The sequence below is a fragment of the Mizuhopecten yessoensis genome, unplaced genomic scaffold, assembly GCF_002113885.1.
Source record: "Mizuhopecten yessoensis strain PY_sf001 unplaced genomic scaffold, ASM211388v2 scaffold9073, whole genome shotgun sequence".
NCBI classification, from domain to species: Eukaryota; Metazoa; Mollusca; class Bivalvia; order Pectinida; family Pectinidae; genus Mizuhopecten; species Mizuhopecten yessoensis.
In genome coordinates this window covers 1,023,668-1,046,307 of record NW_018407865.1, presented here as the reverse complement: position 1 = coordinate 1,046,307, position 22,640 = coordinate 1,023,668, and the positions used below count along the sequence as shown (strand labels likewise).

The following is a 22,640-nucleotide window of genomic DNA, read 5'->3' as shown; positions in this document are numbered from 1 at the left end:
AGGAATAATAACACGTTAAGCTGAAATGAAGACAATCTCGTTGTATCAAAACTCTTAATAGGAAATCAACAAATAAACAAAAATGTTTGATCTTATAATATGCATAATGAAAACAACTAGTGTTATTAAACATCATGTGACTAGTGTACCGTTATCTTGTTAATAAAATATACATTTTCGATCCGTTGGAATTGGCAAAATGGCTCTCTGTTTGCTAAATCTCCCATTGCATATAGTTATATATCTGCGTTTGAATTAAAATGTCTTTCAAGAAGATGGCAATGGTATGCGATGCATTGTTGTGACAATTCGGCTGTAACATACTCATAGAGCGATGTCGCGAGGCGCAAGGCCGCATTGCTCTCACTTATTAAGTTTCTTCTATTCTTTTAATTAAACTGTTTAAACGTAGCAGGATAAATGAACAATTTAAAAAAATTGTCATCCAAAAGGTATTTCCTCCGGAATATATACATATATATATTGACTGTGCCTTCCTAAAACGAACATATGTCAATTGTGTTTATTATCTTTTCACGATGCACCAATATGTTCTGTTATCAGAATATATATTTTTTGTTGATTTTAATTTCCATGATCTATCAATTTTGTGGCGTTTATTCACATGAATCAATTGTGTCACTTTCATTTTTATAAATCAGTTAATGTTCAATACCTCTTTATGTCTTTTTATCTATCGCATTTAATCGTTTTCACATTAATACCTTGATGTATATTTTATGTTTTACCTCTGAATAATTATTGATTCAGACACACTTAGGATCACTTATATTTCAAGCAGTTACGAAATCAATTGAGAGAAGACAATGTCAACTTAACCGAAAGTTTCATCTTCAAGGTTTTCAAGTAAAAATCAATAGCTAAAGGAAAATTAACGTCTTATTAAATGATATCCAAAAATGCTTTGTTCAAGATGTGTCGGAAAAATAATTCATACATACAAATTTATTAAATTTCTGCTATATTTATAAATTTTGAAGCTAAATTTTTAGCCACTTTGATGAATCAATATTATTTTTCTCGTATCAGATTCAAAATGACACATCTAGAAATGCTTAATGTCGTTACTTTATTACTTCCGTAAAAGCGAAAAGTAACAAAATATGAGAGCTTTCTAATATACTTTTTCATATGGCTGCAAATTCAATTCTCATGATTTTTGTTTTCTTTCTTTTCCTTGCGGCAGGTGCGGCAGGTTCAGATGCTGCTGACAGGCTGGAACAATACGACGGCAATAGCGGAACAGACATATTAGCGCAAGAGATAAAGCGGGCGCGTATTCCGCAGTTTGTGGGTAAAAGGGACTACTTTGCGAATGACGATTTAGATTTATCTGATGACAGTCAAAACATGCCAATAGAAGTTGCACAAGCAATTGAGCGAAATTTGCTCTCCAGCTTACTCGGTGGGTCAAACGAAGGTTTGCCCGATGGTTCTGAAGGTGCAGCGCAAAGTGAATATTTTGGCAGACAAACCCGTTACACACCTTCGATGGTAGGCCGAAGAAGCAAATGGGTGCCTAAATTCGTTGGCAAGCGACGAGGTCCACTTTTTGTTGGCAGGAGAAGATCTCCATATTTCGTTGGGAAGCGCACTTCACAAACAGATAACAATTTGGCGGCAGAAAAGCGTAGGAACCCCATGTTTGTCGGAAAGCGTGCTGATCCAGTGCTGGTAGCGAGAGGTTTATCAAAGCCAATGTTCGTTGGACGTCGAGGTCACCCGATGTTCGTCGGGCGACGAACGGCCAGCGGTGACCTTGATAGCTCTATATTTATGGGAAAAAGGTCAGTTGAAAATCTTAAATCTGGTCAAGGTTTGACTAGTCGCAGGAAACGATCAGTAGACAAAACAACTGAACATGTTGCAATCAATACAGCCACGATAAAAGCTATAAACCAAAATAAGGCGAGACAACGATTTCACTCTAAAGTGAAACGAAAAAAGCGAGATAACTATTCAAAACGCGATCGACAGAAACGCGATAGTGATTTTATTTTAGATAAAGATAGGCGGAACTTTGATGCACCCTTTTTTGTCGGTAAACGGGGATCAAATCATTTTGAAAAACTATCAGCAACGTCCAGTAGAATCACAACACTAAATTCACACGACTCAAAAATGCCGGTTCTTGTAGGGAAACGAAATCGTGAATTCAATATACCAGATTTCGTTGGAAAGCGATCACAACATCCAAGTGATATGCTAAGATTTCTGGAAAGACAGACTACATCCAGAATAACACAATTAAATAATTTAAATCCTCCCACGCTCAATCAATTCCCAAGTTCACAATATAAACGTTACAGCCCCCATCATTTCATTGGTAAAAGATACCCCCCTCCTAATTTCATTGGTAAACGATATAGCCCTCCTGATTTCATTGGTAAAAGATATAGCCCTCCCAATTTCATTAGCAAACGTTACAGCACCCCAGATTTCATCGGAAAGCGTTATAGCTCTCCTGGTTTCATCGGTAAACGTTATAGTCACCATGATTTCATTGTCAAACGTTCCAGCACCCCAGATTTCATCCGTAAGCGTTATAGCTCTCCTGGTTTCATCGGTAAACGTTATAGTCCCCATGATTTCATTGGCAAACGTTACAGCCCCAATGATTTCATAGGTAAACGTAACAGCCCCAATGATTTCATCGGCAAACGTTACAGCCCCAATGATTTCATCGGTAAACGTTACAGCCCTCCTGATTTCATTGGTAAACGTCACAGCCCTCCTGATTTCATTGGTAAACGTAACAGCCCCAATGATTTCATCGGTAAGCGTTACAGTCCTCCTGATTTCATTGGTAAACGTTACAGCCCTCCTGATTTCATTGGTAAACGTTACAGCTCCAATGATGATTTTGATAAACGTGGATATCATTATAGCTCTATTGCGGTTGAACGTAAACGAGGATTTATTTCCCCTGATTTCATAGGTAAACGCGAACTTTCCCACAAGTTCCCAACTCTAGGTAGAAAGGGAGGACTACAAGAGGAAAATTGGAAGAACAAAAAACGTCAAACTGATATACTTGAAGAACTTTCCAAACGTCCGGTGAATGCAGTTAATTCAAAATATCAATACGATCCAAGCAATTTCTTTCAAATGTCAAAAGACACCAAAATAGATTCAGAAGTTCCGGAAACTTTAAGCAAAAGTCCAAATCAATTAGATAATAGGAGCTATCCGGAGGTGACAGAGTTCCTACCAGCAATAGAAGATGATAACGAAGACCAGTCAACTTCCGGCGAAACTCCAACAAGTGATAACATGTCTAGGTTTATTAGAAAACGCAGTTCTGAGGTTATTCAGGAAGACCGCGAGATCACGTTCACTCCTCCTGATTTTATAGGAAAACGTGCTTATAGTGAACCAGACATTGGAGATATGGAATATGTGTCATCGGATCGCTCAGAACCTTTCAATTTCCCCTATTTAGGGACATATCGTTTGAACCTAGGCAAAAACGAACCATATTCCGATCTCGGAATGCGACCAAGGATTTCAGCTTCCAAATTTCCGTCTGGTTCCCTATCCAAAACTCCGTCCCTTGATACGAGCTTTCTCCATTTTTTCCCCTTTCAAAGTGCAACGTCTTTTAATTCGCCTAACTTCATAGGAAAACATTCTATGCAGTCAGGTTTTGTGCAAACTGACTCGTTCGATAGACATCTAGCCTCATCGCCGGGCTTGCATCTACCAAAAAGGCGTCGACAGACTTTTTTACAACCAAACATGGAGTCGACGTTAGTGCAAAGTTCAATGTTTGGCAATGGCGAAACCAAGAGTGATCTTGATGACGAACTCAGTGTGTCGCTAATATCTGACTTTGCTGGGGATACCAGTGTAGGTCTCTTTGGTAGCATACCAGAAAGAACATAGACACAATCTCGTAAACAACCGGAAGCGCTGAACACAATAGCAGAGGCGTAAGTCTTGAATGTCAGTTTCTTCTGCGATTCCTTGACTGCTAAGCCTTTCCAAAACGGTGCAACAGTACAATACCTCCTCGAAGGTTTCAAAATTACAGAATGGGTTGGGGGGGGGATGTTCCTCTGGTTATTGAAAGCATAAGATATATATTTTTAAGAACCTTGCATATTATAAATTTTACTTCTTAAGAGGGAATGCATCTTTATTTTTTCATTTTTTAATACATTTATATCGAAGTTTTTGTTTTGAATAACAACATTTTCGAAAACGAAAATCTGATGTATTCCTAATCAAATAGAATATAGTGTTATTAACATCAAAAGGACAGCATAAATGCAATATGTTATCAGTAAGGTACTGGAGAGGTAGGGGAGGGCAGGTAGGGAACTTTTTGTGTAGGAAGAGGAGTGTGTTGTGCTGTCCAACTTCCCTACGGATGCTCGGCGTCCAAACTCTTCGTATCCCATATTGCATGTCGGCGTATTGATGAATGCAAGACGATGTCCCCGTGTTGACGTCATGCGCCCTGTCCTGTTATGACGTCATTGTTGACCGCAGATGTGATGACCTCATCAGCATGATGTCGATTTGCATATCTTTAATCTTCCCTACTGTTGCATAATAAGTTAACCATACTAACACGTTTATTTCTCGTCGAAACCTTAACATCCGAAGTGTTCCTAACTAATATTCATTTCTTTTCATTGTAACCAGAAACTAACTAGTTCATTAATATAACTGCTTTCAATATCTACTAACACAGTTTATTACTAACTTGTATTTGTAACTTTTTTATGCTTAAACAATTTTCGTGTGAAAATGGCTTTATCAACATTTATATTGAGGTGTGTTCACCATATTATGTGTGTTGCTCATGTGTTCTTCCATCATTTTCTTTGTCAGCGAAACTTTGTCCATGATCCGTAAATGTGGAAATATTATTCCTGTAAAATACTTGATTGACTCGTGTTTATTAAAAAAATAAACAGCGCGTGTTCAAAAACGCAAACAAAATGAAATGTATACAGATGCATATTGCAACTAAACTTACAACGTAATTCTTTTCCTCCTCGCGAGTGGTTTGAAGGGTCAAACTACGAGTATTTCCACTACTTCGGCAATGACAAAGTCATCATTATTTATTAACAAATATAAAAGCAGGGTAACAAAGCTTTCAGAATATCTGGAATCCTGAACAAGGTAGGTCTTTTTACATGTGGGGAAAATACTCAATTTCAAATTTGTGGATTATATATATTATATATAATTGAGCTTCTAGAACAGCTTAATGAACGGGAAAATAAGCATTTATTTTATCCCTAATTACCTACATGTAATTATGTCATTAATCTCCTGTGTTAAAATGTATTTTTGTTTCAGATTGAGATGCGTCCCATCACCTTTGTAGTAACAGTGATATTAACAGATGATATACAACATTTATGCTCTTGTATTGTTAACACAATTATCGTGTGATAGTTTTATAATCAATTTACAATAATCATTGAGGAAACAAAACACCTATATATATCTACATTATATAATTCTCATGTGCAGCGTTTTTTCTCCAAGTCAGCTTAGGAAAATATTTACAACCCATTTCCTTTAACACAAAATGAATACTGTTTAAACATATAAAACCCTTGGGGGGGGNGAAACCGATCAGCAAAATGAGGAAAACGGTTCGACTCAAGTCGATTAAAAAAAAAGTTCAGTCATGGTTACGTGTCCGGTCATTTTTCTACCAAATACGGGCCTTTATAAAGTTATTTTTCTACTAGATTCATGTTGTGTCATCTTTAAAACCTACACAGATATTTAGAGGCTGTGCATATTTTTAAGAGAGTATGAACTGCTACTCGCAAAGCTCCTTGGTTTACAATTTAGTGGTCTGGGATCAAAAACTTGTTACAGAATCAAAACTTTGTTGTGAACAAGCAATCGCGAATAAGAAAAACGCCGTAAATATAACAAAGTTCGCTAGGAAGTTCTACCTTAAATGTTTTGGTTTTTGTTTTAGTCAAGTTGCAATATCATCATTAAAGAATCTGCAATATGTATGAAGACTAAACATGAATGACTATTTCTTTAACATGGATATTTGACTTAATCGGTTAGTAATGCTCATTGCGATTAAGGACCTTATGTTATACAGCTTTAGCACATGTAACAAGCCGAGAGGTGAAGTGTTTAGTAATCCATGCCACACGATAATGTAATAGCCTTTATCAGTGTATTTACAATGCTCTTGCTCGAACCATTTGCCAATCTATTTCCCAGTCTCGTCGACAGGCACGACTTGTTTGTCATGTCTACGTGTTCATGTCCGTTCTGGCACGAGGAAAACATGCTGTTTCTTTTCCGTCTTACACTGTGGAAGTCTGCGCGTTGTCCGTCAACCCGTGTATGTCCAAGCAATTTTTAACGACAAACCACTCCGATAGTTGACCTGCATACGCTTCTGTTCTATTTAAACACATCAGGGTGTGTTATAATGGCGTTAACTTCGTCGTGGTGGGTCGTCTTTGCAGGAAAAGACATTCGACGCCACACAGTGTGTCGCCGGTCAGTTTTCTATTTATTAATGGCTTCGATTTTTTCAACTTGGTATCGAACATTATACCATTAGATTGAGTATTTAAAACCATCAAAGGTCAGACAAAGACTGTATCTCAAATACAACATAAAGCACGTGCGGTTGACATTAATAGACAAACAAACACGAAAGTATAAGGGGCACGTCATATGTGTATGAAACATTTGTGGCAAACAACTTATATTTATTGAAATAAGAACATGTTTATCCCAATGGTATTATTTAAATAGGAGAAACATTTGTTTCAAGAGACTATCGACATTTCAACACTTCACTATTGCCAGGCTGTTTGGTATTTTTATAGAGCTTAATTAGTATAGTGTGTATTAAAGAACACAGATATAAGTGCCTAGTTAAGTCGATAAAAGACAGTTCATGTCATCCTAAAAAGAAAATAAGGTGTCCTTCATAAAGAACATAATCATCATTGTATTTTAGGTCTTTTGGGACTGATATTACTTAACCCTAACTTGGTGAATATAGTACTTACCTGAGTTCGGTGATTGGCATTACTTCGGTGACTGATAGGATTTACCTGAAGTCGGTTTCTGACATTATTTACCTGAGTTCGGTGACTGATTTTACTTACCAGAAGTCGGGTAACTGATATTATTTACCTGAAGTCGGTTACTGGCAGTACTTACCGTAGATCGGTGACTGATATTATTTACCTGAAGTCGGTGACTGACATTATTTACCTGAGTTCGGTGACTGATATTACCTACCTGAGTTCGGTGACTGAAATTTCCTTACCTGAAGTCGGTCACTGACATAACTTACCTAAAGTCGGTCACTGACATAACTTACTTTAAGTCGTTAACTGACATAATTTACCTTAAGTCGGTGACCGACATTAATTACATGAAGTCGATGACTAAAATTATTTACCTAAATTCTGTGTTGGATATTAGTTACATTTGCTATTACCTAACACCGTTCTTGGTGACTTTTTGTCTGTTTTCATGATTCCGTAGTTAGACTTGTTATCAAGTATGATTTATAATTTACTTCTTGTTTGTATACGCTTTGGTTGATTGTTAATTCACATGATGTCAATATCGGCATCTTGTTGATTAGATGGACTCGAGGATGAGCCTGTTGTTTTGGCTCATTTAATCTGTGCATTGCTGTTAGGTCTAGCTTTGTTTGGTTTATCAATTAAGCTACATCTTGTTTATTTATAGGATGTGGTATGTCTTGACTTCATGTTGGATGACTTCGAACGAGTTTAAAGTAGTTATCGACTGATATTGATTATGTCAAGAAACAACGTATATACTGGAATATTTCTAAACCGAAAGTCGTACTCTGGCGTCGTACTGTGAACTCTTTGATATTGTCACTCTCGCTGAAAAGTGGTCACTAGATAATCGAATCTCCCTAAACAACAGGGACATTAACTCTTTGTCAGAGATAATCACTAACTTGAGTTATTTGAGGATGGTTATTGTGAACATAGAACGGTACTACGCGTGTTGCTAGGTATGTTCTCCGAAAAGGACACTGGTAATCAATTGTAAGTTTATTATTGTGGTGAGCTATTTTGTAGAGCTTTCTGGGGCGTCAAAATGATTTACAGTCCAGCATTGACCTTCTAAAGTGTCAATCCCTACTCTTAAACCGAGCTATATCTGGTTATGTAGAACTGCGTGATTAGCAATTGTTTATATTCATTAAACCATTCAACCGCGGAAACGCGAAAATTGCATTGCAGCAAACGTGAGATCGGATATATACATTATTAGTTTTTCTAAAATTTAATCAGGAAATCATGAACAGGGGAGTCACTTAACAAAAAAAATACATATCCGATACTGTTATATCCTTTACGAATAGTTGAAATTTCTTTTATTTCGCCTGTTATTCATTACGTTCATCATAAACACGGATTACAGCTAATATTTAAGGTCCCTTTGGGTTTGTAATAAGCATGTTTTAAAGTAGTTAACTAATTTCTAACGTCTCCTTGGGTTTATTATATATATAATATCTCTTGGAGGGGGGGGGGGAATAGAATTCTCTGAAGTAAAAAACGTAAGTTAGACAATTGAATTGACAATTAGGAGAAATTGAATAGATTAGACTCTTAATAGATAAAGTAACAAGCACATGATCTACATTTGGATAATCATAGTAGAATGCACATCTTTAAGTTCATTTTGAAACCAAATATGTTCAGTTTTTATCTTTGTCTTGGTCTTAGATTTGCTGATACGGGATCTATTGGTATCTCAATCCTACATTTGACATTTATAAACTCTTCCCATCTAAAATACATCAGTGTTACGAATCACATCAGCTAATCGTCATTTCATTTTTCACTACATAGTCTATTAGACATTTTCAGTATTATGGTTTATAAGAGAAAAATAAATGTGTTGATATGCCAGATTGCAGCGACAGCCCAATTTCAAAAAGCTACACGTATTTGATTTTAAAATCGTTAACATCAAGAAGGATTTTTCTTTGAGTTTTCTTAAATATGTATATACCACTTTTACGTTGTATTTATGGAGTTGTGATCTTGTATTTCCAGATGAACCTAAGGATGACTCGTTTCTGAAAACAGCATTGCGTCTGTCTGTTAATCATTTGAACACACCCGAGGAGGATTTCCCTAGTCCCGCAGAAACAAGAAGTATTAAATACGGGTTCCCGGATGTAGTTAGAAGTTTAAAACCGCATGCGCTAGAACATGCATTCGGACTTAATAATCTTAAAGCCGCTATTAGGAATTACCAGACTGGACAACTTGGCTCCGAGTTTACCGACACTTACCCAGACAACGGCCGTATCGAATTCACCAAGAAATGGGCTGAGTTTCTCGGCAAACGCTCCAACAAGAGATGGGCCGAGTTTATAGGAAAACGATTTGGAGAGTACCTGGGTAAACGGTCAGGAGAATGGCTAGGCTGATTTTAACATTGTCCACTGGTGGAAAATGTATATGCCGGGATATAGATTACGTTTGCTCGGTCAATTTTATTCAAATGAGACTGTAAGTTCAATGCATACAATAAACTGATGTTTAAAGAATATTTTCATGTGGGTATATATCACTAGGGAAAAGGTTAAAAATATGTTTCACATCCGTCGCGATAACATTCCTGGATCATTGTATTGACCAGTCAAGGACATTCAGCAGATGTGTTAGACTTTATTTACATCACATGTATTCAATGACCTTGACCTTTGTTGTCAAGTTGCATCGCTCAATCTTGTAAATATGGTAATTTATTTGTTTAAATGTCTTCGTCGGGTGTGGCGAAAATGTTAAGAATTAAAGAAAATTGAATTTTCCATCAGTCTTTTTCGTATTTTCTCATCTAGGTGAAAGACTAAACTATACATCCCAAAAGATTTGGTTATGGCCGATACTCGTTAAAGGTTCCTGAAATTTGCGAATAAATTTGCGAATGAATTAACTCGTTATTCAAATCACAATATCAGCAATTACATTTTATTTAGAAAACGTCCCTTTAAAAATAAAAACTATAAACAGAAACGATATTCCATCAACAAAAGTTCTATGACTGAAAAAAACCGGCTACACAAACTTATATTTAAGAGAACAGCCTTGTGTCAAAAACGTTTAATTTCATAAACGAGATTTGGAAAAGAAAATGTGTCTGGTTCCCAATGCAGACGGCCATAACTTAATACTTGGCAGAACAATTGGAACCGGCCGTAAACCTGCGACTAAACTTATCTCTCAGTGGACTCATAATACTCGTACCTAAATGTGGTCACTGACGCTGTAGCGTAGGCGACGTTTGTCTCGGTCATATCATAACAGCTCAAAAATCATAAACATATACGTACATGGACAAAAGGACAAAACAAAGCAACTTCAAACCAAGCTTAAAATACGACAACGGGAGGAAGTATGGTATGAACAAAAGCAGGCATCTGTGTCGTTATAAATCTTTGCCCTTTTCAAGATAAAGTTGACTGTAGTTATAAATAGGTGATCTGCCATGCTAGTTAAATTATCTTTCAAATTGGACAGTAGTAATGAGCAGATGATGGCTTATAGACAGGGGTTTCTAAGACAAATATTCAAAGTTAGTATGTAGTGAGCAAATTAAAAACAGTAATCGTATCTAGCTAAAAATCGTCTTATCAAAGTAACCGCTTTCTAAACCACTTATACTTCATCTCCTGATTTAAGGTTTGTCTCACATGTCCCTGTTGTAGACCACATCTCCCACAGGTCCCTGCTGTAGAGCACTTCTCTCACAGGTCCCTGTTGTTGACCAATTCTCTAACAGGTCCCTGTTGTAGACCACTTCTCTCACAGGTCTCTGTTGTTGACCATGTCTCTCACAGGTCACTGTTGTAGACCACTTCTCTCACAGGTCACTGTTGTAGACCACTTCTCTCACAGGTCACTGTTGTAGAAAACTTCTCTCACAGGTCACTGTTGTAGACCACTTCTCTCACGGGTCCCAGTTGTAGACTACTTCTCTCACAGGCCCCTGTTGCAGACCACTTCTCTCACAGGTAACTGTTGCAGACCATTTCTCTCACAGGTCACTGTTGCAGACCACTTCTCTCACAGGTCACTGTTGTAGACCACTTCTCTCACCGGTCCCAGTTGTAGACTACTTCTCTCACAGGCCCCTGTTGTAGACCACTTCTCCCACAGGTCACTGTTAAAGACCACTTCTCTCACAGGCCCCTGTTGTAGACCACTTCTCTCACAGGTCACTGTTGTAGACCACTTCTCTCACCGGTCCCAGTTGTAGACTACTTCTCTCACAGGCCCCTGTTGTAGACCACTTCTCCCACGGGTCCCAGTTGTAGACTACTTCTCTCAGAGGCCCCTGTTGAAGACCACTTCTCTCACAGGTCCCTGTGGTAGACCACTTCTCTCACATGCCCCTGTTGTACACCACTTCTCCCACAGGTCACTGTTGAAGACCACGTCTCTCACAGGCCCCTGTTGTAGACCACTTCTCGCACGGGTCCCAGTTGTAGACTACTTCTCTCAGAGGCCCCTGTTGAAGACCACTTCTCCCACAGGTCACTGTTGACGACCACTTCTCTCACAGGCCCCTGTTGTAGACCACTTCTCGCACGGGTCCCAGTTGTAGACTACTTCTCTCAGAGGCCCCTGTTGAAAACCACTTCTCTCACAGGTCCCTGTTGTAGACCACTTCTCTCACATGCCCCTGTTGTAGACCACTTCTCCCACAGGTCACTGTTGAAGACCACTTCTCTCACAGGCCCCTGTTGTAGACCACTTCTCTCACATGCCCCTGTTGTAGACCACTTCTCTCACAGGTCACTGTTGCAGACCACTTCTCTCACGGGTCACTGTTGTAGACCACATCTCTCACGGGTCACTGTTGTAGACCACATCTCTCACGGGTCCCAGTTGTAGACTACTTCTCTCAGAGGCCCCTGTTGAAGACCACTTCTCTCACAGATTCCTGTTGTAGACCATTTCTCTCACGGATCCCTGTTGTAGACCACATCTCTCACGGGTCACTGTTGTAGACCACATCTGTCACGGGTCCCAGTTGTAGACTACTTCTCTCAGAGGCCCCTGTTGAAGACCACTTCTCTCACAGATTCCTGTTGTAGACCATTTCTCTCACGGATCCCTGTTGTAGACCACATCTCTCACGGGTCACTGTTGTAGACCACTTCTCTCACGGGTCACTGTTGTAGACCACTTCTCCCATAGGTCACTGTTGAAGACCACTTCTCTCACGGGTCCCTGTTGTGGACCACTTCTCTCACGGGTCACTGTTGTGGACCACTTCTCTCACGGGTCCCTGTTGTGGACCACTTCTCTCACGGGTCATCGTTTAAGATGTCCAATGTCACAGTCCATATGTACTTTTTTAACTTTCGTTTGAAGATGTAGCGGAACTGGACGGGATCGATCGTCGGCGACCAGATAGCTCAATTGGTAGAGCGTCCGTCTAGAGTTCGGAGGGTCCCGGGTTCGAACCCCGGTCTGGCCGTTCATTTTTCCTCTCCTGTTACAGAAGATCCAACATGTATGGTTTGGTATATTAAATTAATTATGTATCAGGATTTGATATGTATCATACTTTAAAAAAAAACTAGTCCTGACTCTGCATCAAATTTCGAAACAGAATAAGTGGGACTATCTACAATGCATAAACAGTGGGTGGGGTAGGCCATTTATCTCACGTCATAAAGGACAAGTGGGACACGTCATGACACATTGAGTGTGACGAAGCATCATGCCTCAGAGTAGAATAGGTGTGACTATTTATCATACACGAGAAAATTTGTTTGATCATTATATCATACATCGGACAAGACTGTGTGTTACCACGAAGATTACATCATACCAAACTGAATGGGATTTATACCATACAACAGAACATACTAGGTGGGACACTGTTTTACATGAAAACAGACCAGGTTCAAAAACAAAACCAAAAATACAAAGCAAAATCTTGCACGAAATAGTACAAGATTTACGAACAAATGCCACATTATCGACACGTTTAAGTTGTTGTTTGTAAGTCAGTGAAGTGCTAAGGATAATATCAACAAACGGTGGTATCTCTGTCACCACAAGCACGCTTTATCTCGACTTTGTATGAAGCAAATAGTCACAAGGTATTGTGACCTTGTGCGAAGGAGATAAACTCTGTTGGTTTACTGACCTAGTATAAATGAGTCAAATGTATCTTTTGATCATTGCTTGGTCCGTTTATCATAACTTTAGGTAAACATAGTTATTTGTAGTTAACCCAAGAAAGAGATGTTTTGTTGAATTCTCAAATTTGAATTTGGAGTTTCAAGTCAACATCGCATTTTGCAATACAATATCGTATCGTGGATTCGACCAATTAAAAGTGAAGCAGAGACGAACGTCATATAACAAATCATGATGTTGTATGAATCAGGTAAAAAGAGAAGTGATGCGAGCATGATAAAGTATTCTGTCTATATCTCCTTACCAAGACAGTCTATTAGCCAGTAAGAACTATACAAAGAGTATAAACGCCGAATCATATCCTGGTTAGAAATGGTAACTTTCATTCTGATTCAGTAAGGTAATTTGTTTTAAAAATAGGACCTTGTAAAAATGGGATAAAGCACAGAATGTAATCATAAGAAGCAGACAAAACCGTGCTTGGTAAATATACATATGTTATAAGGTGTTTGTTATATCATGATTTAGTTATACTAATAAGCTACTTAAAAACGCAAGTGCAACATTTCGGAAATGTGTTAAGGTAATAGGATTGTGTCACCATTTCTATGTAGAATTTCTTCAAATTTTGTAGTTATATTGCTTTGAAGTAAAGAAACATTTCTGCCACAAAAAAAATACAGGTTGTCAGAATTTTAAAGGATTTTAAATGGAAATGTATGTAAACAGGAGTGAATTTTGAAGAAAAAAATGAAAGACACATTTTTTTGCAAAATAATGTCAACAAAAATGAAACTGCCATAGATTAACTAAAATTGTGTAAAATAAATTATCGTTAAACGATTAAAAATTGAGACTTGATAATAAAACCATATACACATAGTAATTGCATGGAAGAGTTATCTTTCTTGAAAAACTTCACAGTAGTAAAATAGGTAGCCGGTTTCTTGAAGAACAGAAAAATGGACACATGTGACTCATTGATAAAAAAAAAACTGAATTAATGTCTGGATTGCTTTGAAATACTTTAATATTGAAAGAACATACTGTTCTGTCAATAATAAACATACAATATTCATCAGTTTAATATTAAACATTAGAATATGCAGAAATTGTGATACTGTCTCCCTACATTGGATTTTCAACTAGGGATGTACTTCCTATTTCCGTTTATCAATTCACTCCTATGACTTTAAGCATACAATGGTCTTGTCAGAATAAGGTAAACGTATCAGGCCTTTTTTGAATGTGGTAAACTTCAATATCAAATTAATTCAGTTGTAGTAATAGGATCGAGAAATATCAATCAAATATTAAAGTGCCATTGTAAACTAAATTATAAACATCTCAAAATCATACATAAATCGGAACAAGACGTCAATACAAGAAGACAACAGGAACCGAGAAGACATCAAAACTAAATGAAAAAACAACAAGAATGGATGATATCCCGACACGAACGTTAACAGCCAGAAACCAAGCAGACTCCAAAGCAGAGAGAAAGGCAACACCAGGATCGAAGGAGACAACCAAAACAATGGAAAGGCAACATAAGGATCCAATGAGACATCAAAAATTGAGAGTCAATTCGGGGTCGAAGGAGAAATCAAAAATGGAAAGGCAACACCAGGATCGAAGGAGAAACAAATGGAAAGGCAACAAAAGGATTGAAAGAGACATCAAAAATTGGAGAGGCAACACAAGGATCGAAGGAGACATCAACAATTGAGAGTCAACACAAGGATCGAAGGAGACATCAAATGTGGAAAGGCAACACCAGGATCGAAGGAGAAACAAATGGAAAGACAACACCAGGATCGAAGGAGAAACAAATGGAAAGGCAACAACAGGATCGAAGGAGACATAAAAAATGGAGAGGCAACACAAGGATCGAAGGAGACATCAACAATTGAAAGTCAACACAAGGCTCGAAGGAGACATCAAAAATGGAAAGGCAACACCAGGATCGAAGGAGAAACAAATGTAAAGGCAACAACAGGATCAAAGGAGACATAAAAGATAGAAAGTCTACAACAATATCAAAACACAAGAACAAAACAGCATGCCTAATCAATCTTAAAATCTTGTAAATGGTAACTTTATATTAAATCTAACAGAAAACATTTCACCTGGTTTCGAAACACAATCTCAAGTACTCGATAATATGGAATCAACCTTGCTCGCCGAGGTAAAGAATCCTAATCCATATAACTTCTACATAATACTACACACAGCAATAGAGGCGCACCTAGACGTATTGTGACATAACTAAACAAGATGGAAGACATTATGTAATGTCTTGTCCAGCCTGATCGTATCCATGTCTACGTAAACAGTGTCGTATTGTCAAGACAACAGAACATTTGGACATGGCAAGAATACGGCAACATAAACTCGACTAATCTGTCTTCATAATCGACTGTGCCTCACATGGTAGAGTGAAATATGTTAGTATTAGATGTGTGAAGTATAGAACGGTCAGATAACCGGAACCATGTTTGCCTTCCTCTCTAAACACATTAGCCGTTGATATTACTACGGAATCTTCGTATCACGTACAGGCCGGGGTCATAGGTTTTCTGAAAGTATCGTTATAGATTAAAGATATTGCCATCATGTAAATGTAAATATCGCTGACGTCAATGTACGATTAAAGAAAGGAATCTCTTTCAGCATGCATGCCTTACTGTAGTTAATATTTTCCAGTTGACAATTTACCGAAATCGATCCAAAACCTTCCGTTATAAGATAACAATGATATAGACATCGTACGTACGTACAACAAAACAAATGAATTTTGAATCTGCAAAACAGCGGAGGGTTCTGCATAATGTTCAAGTAAAAATTGGAGAAACATGGGTGAACAATGAGTGTTGTCAAGGCAAAGAAATACGCTAGCGTCTGCATTAACCACAGGAGCGGAGGACAGGTACAAAATCGTTTACAGCTTTTAAAAAATATGTGAAAATAATGTCACCAATTCTGTTAAATAATGCTCAGGACCCGGTTGTTAAACGTGCCGCTACCTGAACGAAGACTAAAAATATCTGTATTTTAAACGATTCAAGACAAAATGTTAAAATACTTATACATTTTGAAAACTCAAGTTAACTGAGTGTTAAAATATTGATGCTTCGAACAACCTGACCAAAATCAAATGAAGTCTGTGCGAACGACATCAAAGACATACAACAAACGAACAGAGGGTGGTAATACGTACGCTTGTATGTTCATGTATTACACCGAATCAGAAAGAACGCTCTTATATAACTTATTATTATATAACGATTAAAATCACACAGTGATAACGCTGTGGTATAAATCACCCTTGAAGCAAGACTTCATCGGACAGAGAACGTTTTAGTACATTTGAAAATAACAATGATTATAACACGACTTAAGTCAGAAACGGAGAACACTAAAGTAAAATATCTTTATAACACGACTAAAGGTTTGGTTTAATTTTGTTTAACGTCCTATTTTAAAACAGCTAAGGTCAGTTAAGGACGTGCTTCCATGTCTGAAGTGTATTCGTGCTTGCGTGTGTATATGCAGGAGACAGGGTATGTTGGTGTTCTTGCCTCCTTGGGATAGCGTGGATCTGATGCCGAATTTATAGTGATATCTCACTGAAATGCCATGCCGAAGGCAACAAGCACAGCATTCCGCCAGGTCACATTATACTGATAACGGGTGAACCAGCTACCATTCCCCTAAATGCTGAACGTTAAGCAGGGAATAACAACTACCATTTTTAAGGACTTCGGTATGTCAAGGCCTGAGAACAGAACCCATTGCCTTCCTCACCTGGGCGAACGCTCAACAGTCAAGCCAAAAGTGAAGTATTGTCAAGCAAGGCGCCAGGAAATAAAAGGTAGTAAGAAGTAGAAAGAAATATAAAGATCCAAAATATTGCAATGGGCGCAGCAGATTTATTATGGTCGCTTTTGTGCCCACAAATAGAGGACACCAAAGCAAATCCCAAATTCTGCAGAGGGTTCCAAATCAGTCGCCTCCCACGATACATGCCGCGGGTTAACAGCAGGTGTATTTCTTTCCCGATCCCCCACCTACAGGGTGGACACGACTAAAATCAGAAATGGGAACGTTAAGGCAAAATAGCCTTATAGCACGACTAAAATCAGAAATGGAGAACGCTAAGGTCAAATATCTTTATAACACGACTACAATCAGAAATGGAGATCGTTAAGGTATACTTATCCTTATAACACGACTGAAATCATCAAGGGAGATCGCTAAGGTATACTTATCCTTATAACACGACTGAAATCATCAAGGGAGATCGCTAAGGTATACTTATCCTTATAACACGACTGAAATCATCAAGGGAGATCGCTAAGGTATACTTATCCTTATAACACGACTGAAATCATCAAGGGAGATCGCTAAGGTATACTTATCCTTATAACACGACTGAAATCATCAAGGGAGATCGCTAAGGTATACTTATCCTTATAACACGACTGAAATCATCAAGGGAGATCGCTAAGGTATACTTATCCTTATAACACGACTGAAATCATCAAGGGAGATCGCTAAGGTATACTTATCCTTATAACACGACTGAAATCATCAAGGGAGATCGCTAAGGTATACTTATCCTTATAACACGACTGAAATCATCAAGGGAGATCGCTAAGGTATACTTATCCTTATAACACGACTGAAATCATCAAGGGAGATCGCTAAGGTATACTTATCCTTATAACACGACTGAAATCATCAAGGGAGATCGCTAAGGTATACTTATCCTTATAACACGACTGAAATCATCAAGGGAGATCGCTAAGGTATACTTATCCTTATAACACGACTGAAATCATCAAGGGAGATCGCTAAGGTATACTTATCCTTATAACACGACTGAAATCATCAAGGGAGATCGCTAAGGTATACTTATCCTTATAACACGACTGAAATCATCAAGGGAGATCGCTAAGGTATACTTATCCTTATAACACGACTGAAATCATCAAGGGAGATCGCTAAGGTATACTTATCCTTATAACACGACTGAAATCATCAAGGGAGATCGCTAAGGTATACTTATCCTTATAACACGACTGAAATCATCAAGGGAGATCGCTAAGGTATACTTATCCTTATAACACGACTGAAATCATCAAGGGAGATCGCTAAGGTATACTTATCCTTATAACACGACTGAAATCATCAAGGGAGATCGCTAAGGTATACTTATCCTTATAACACGACTGAAATCATCAAGGGAGATCGCTAAGGTATACTTATCCTTATAACACGACTGAAATCATCAAGGGAGATCGCTAAGGTATACTTATCCTTATAACACGACTGAAATCATCAAGGGAGATCGCTAAGGTATACTTATCCTTATAACACGACTGAAATCATCAAGGGAGATCGCTAAGGTATACTTATCCTTATAACACGACTGAAATCATCAAGGGAGATCGCTAAGGTATACTTATCCTTATAACACGACTGAAATCATCAAGGGAGATCGCTAAGGTATACTTATCCTTATAACACGACTGAAATCATCAAGGGAGATCGCTAAGGTATACTTATCCTTATAACACGACTGAAATCATCAAGGGAGATCGCTAAGGTATACTTATCCTTATAACACGACTGAAATCATCAAGGGAGATCGCTAAGGTATACTTATCCTTATAACACGACTGAAATCATCAAGGGAGATCGCTAAGGTATACTTATCCTTATAACACGACTGAAATCATCAAGGGAGATCGCTAAGGTATACTTATCCTTATAACACGACTGAAATCATCAAGGGAGATCGCTAAGGTATACTTATCCTTATAACACGACTGAAATCATCAAGGGAGATCGCTAAGGTATACTTATCCTTATAACACGACTGAAATCATCAAGGGAGATCGCTAAGGTATACTTATCCTTATAACACGACTGAAATCATCAAGGGAGATCGCTAAGGTATACTTATCCTTATAACACGACTGAAATCATCAAGGGAGATCGCTAAGGTATACTTATCCTTATAACACGACTGAAATCATCAAGGGAGATCGCTAAGGTATACTTATCCTTATAACACGACTGAAATCATCAAGGGAGATCGCTAAGGTATACTTATCCTTATAACACGACTTAAATAAGCAGGGGAGAACGCTAATGTATAAGTTATCCGTAAAACACGACCAAACACTATATAAAATAAATGTAAAGCCTAAAGATGATATGATAATGGTATACCCTTAAACTAAAGTCCATCCAATGTAAGTATGTGATACAAAGATAATATACCCTTGGTTATAGAATATGGGGTCAAAACCTCAATACACCTTTGATTTTTTTCAGTGGACTTATAATTTATAAATGTATATTTACAATTTCTATGCTGTTTAAGCTAGTCAAAGTCAGTTGTACTCTAGTAAACTACTTATCTGAATTAGCGATTGTGACGTCGTTTCAATCGTGAGGTCATACCTAACGTTTGAGATATATGTAGCTGGCCTATTCTAGCTGTTGAATGTTCCATCTAATAAAAACCTTCCTTAACATTTAGGCAAAATTATTGAATCGTCATACCATTTTAATATCAAAATAAATGGGCAAAAAATGAGTGAAGAAATACATTCCGTTCAGAAATTTGGTGCTAATTTTTACAACGAAGCAAATTTAAAGACAAATACTTATGACGAGCGTTACGTAAATCGGGTTGTTTGCAATCCTGTTCAAAATTAGAGCCGTTCTATTTCTACTTCTAAATGGTACTGACCAACTTCAACAATTTGAAGATAAAATGTCAGACGAGGAGTGAAAAATGGAAAGAGATTGTTTTTAAAAGATACGAGAGATGGTCTAATTTGCGTTTGAAAAGTGACGGTAGAGGGCTGATTTGAATAATTCCGTTGTGGGGCTCGAATGGGGAATTTGATACGAAAACTGCTGGTTCGTTCGGGATTTTCTAACTGTAGGGATTAATCTGTCTGATTTTACGATAGCGACTTTCTGGTTTACAATGTTATGAAGCATGGTCAGACGAGTATCTCTACGTCTATCTGCTTTAGGTGGTCCAACATTTCTGACACACTGGAGGTACGATGGTTGTAAAGCCCTAGCTCTGAATGGGATGTAGTGTTTTTTTTAAATAATAGTTTTTGGTGAATTCAAAAACAAAGAAAAAAGAAAAACAAAATCCATTAAACGTTAGTCTGAAGTCAAGCTCTTTCGATTTATCTGCGTCACGTATACGCTTAACGTCAACAGAACATCATATAAGACATGGCATCAAGTTATAATCAGATATATACACTTGTTAAGTAAAAGCAAATCATATCAAAATGTCTTTTTTTTTCATTTTTTTTTTTTTACAAATTTACAAAGACATGCCGAACCGTGAACAAAACCAGAATTTTAACTCAATGAAATCTATTAAACTTCGGCAGATTATGCACAAAGGTGATATACATTGTATATAAGGAGACTTTTGAAAAATGAAGATTATTGATAAGACCAGGTGTTCCGGATGGGTATACGTTATCTGCGTCATCGGCGACACCCGCCATGGACATGTATGTAAATCTATGTCAAATACAAAAAAATAACTTTTTATTGTACAAGGAAATTTCCAAATGGGAATTATACTATAAATAATAGAACGTAGAAAACGGAATAATAAATCATCAACTCATAGTAATATTCACAAAACAAAAAACAGAAGATATATGGTATCCCTAACCTATTTCTGTATAATAGAACTTGTGACGTTTACTGCAAGTGAAAACAGAATGCTGTAACCATTCTTGTTTGAGCGCACTGACATTTTAGCGTTTTGACCAATTGTAACCGATTAGCGTATTGAGTGTGAAAAACACTAAAACAAGACTACCTGTGAAATATGTACGCTTACAATAAATCGTGGCGTCAGCCCTGGGTTAGATTTGTAAAGTAAATAAAGAATATGAAATAGCCTATTTGAGACTAAATTGGAAAACCTGTACCTGTTAGAAAATGAAAATATAGCGTCAAATCACGGTTTAAATCGCCGCCTTCGCAGATTTGTATAAAATCAATACAAAAGTTAAATACTGAAGACTTTATTGGAAACAGTAAATTATCTACATGATTTACTGAACAGCCACGCATTTAAAACTACACCGAGCGATAACGGTGACATATCGCCCATCAAGTTACCTTTTGAAAACCCTATCACTGATAACACATAACGCAATAAGGACAGAATGAATTGTCCTGGACACCCACCTGCTGTCCGACCAGGTAAAAAATCACGACATATGTTGATTACTACATCATGAGGAGACACTTTCAGCGTTATAACCATGGATATGGACGATTATCTAAGCGTGTGCAGTTCTCTTAAAACTGCCATCACATAAACCATATTATACACTTGTATTTTGACATTTTTGTTGCAAAAGAAAACGGGGTTAAACGTTCCATAAAAAGGCCTGGCATAAGTGTGCTATAGAGGTAACGAGAATGATAATCAGAAATGTACACACACCCAAGCCGTCTCAATCAGGACCTTTAAAATGGCAATGTGTCCATATTGATGTGTTTTATAGTATAAGCGCTAAAACGGTTATGGCAACTGTAAATTACTTCGATTTTACGATCTATATTGTAAACGAATTTCTTCGCGAGGAGCGTCCAAACGTCGATGATTTATCTCGAGAAAATTTATTTTGATACCTACATAGATAACTTTACATATTCAGTCTTGTTAATAGGATTGTGCTATCGTCTGACTGTCAGCTCTTGGTGAAAAGAGGAGAGTAAATGCGGCCAGTTTGGAAGTGTTTCTAACATCAGGATTTTAATGCACGCTTCTGCCGATATTTATCAAATGGAGAGTGCTTTTGTTAGCTATCACCGATCAGTAATATACATTATTGTAAATATACATTGGGGTTACGTCGTCATGAAATGAAATGATATTCAAGTCAGATTGGAGACCAATCTAAAAATATGAGGGGGGAAAAGTACATTGTAGGGGATCGATTTATGAACGGCATCGTTTTGGCAAAATTCATAAAAAAAAAATGGAAACCTTTCTTAATAATTTGATTTATACTGTAACCCTTTAACTGCATATATATAAACATGTCCGGAAAAAAAATGTCCGCAGAGTTGATAAGAAAGTTACACAATATCAGCTGAATCAAAATATACTCTGTGTTATGCCTTTCAACAGCTGATAGAGGCATGCAAAACCTTTCTTAAGGTTCCAAGTGACAACAACAGGTATTAAGTTTTAAACTGTTTTTTTTTATTTTAACCATTTACGAATACACTCCAGCCACAATGTTCCTACTATAAAAACTACTAACATATTCATAAGGAATACAAAATAATGAAATACTGATCTAATATTAATAAAGACGACGAAGAAAGCCAAAAAAAAGAAACCATTTACTGCATCATTTGACC

General features: G+C 37.5%; 1 protein-coding gene and 1 non-coding gene across 2 annotated transcripts in view; both read left to right on the top strand.

Annotated features, from left to right (window-relative positions):
• Positions 1–9,853, top strand: part of LOC110457298 (protein PRQFV-amide-like) — a 54,068-nt gene extending 44,215 nt beyond the window's left edge. The window contains exons 3-4 of the mRNA XM_021508503.1: positions 1,208–3,953; positions 9,090–9,853. Coding sequence (XP_021364178.1) covers positions 1,208–3,906 — 2,699 coding nt within the window. The 3' untranslated portion in view covers positions 3,907–3,953; positions 9,090–9,853. The remainder of the gene's footprint in view (positions 1–1,207; positions 3,954–9,089) is intronic.
• A 2,602-nt stretch (positions 9,854–12,455) lies between these two features.
• On the top strand, positions 12,456–12,528 carry Trnas-aga. Its single transcript has one exon. It is a non-coding gene; the product is annotated as a tRNA-Ser (tRNA).
• Positions 12,529–22,640: the final 10,112 nt, after the last annotated feature.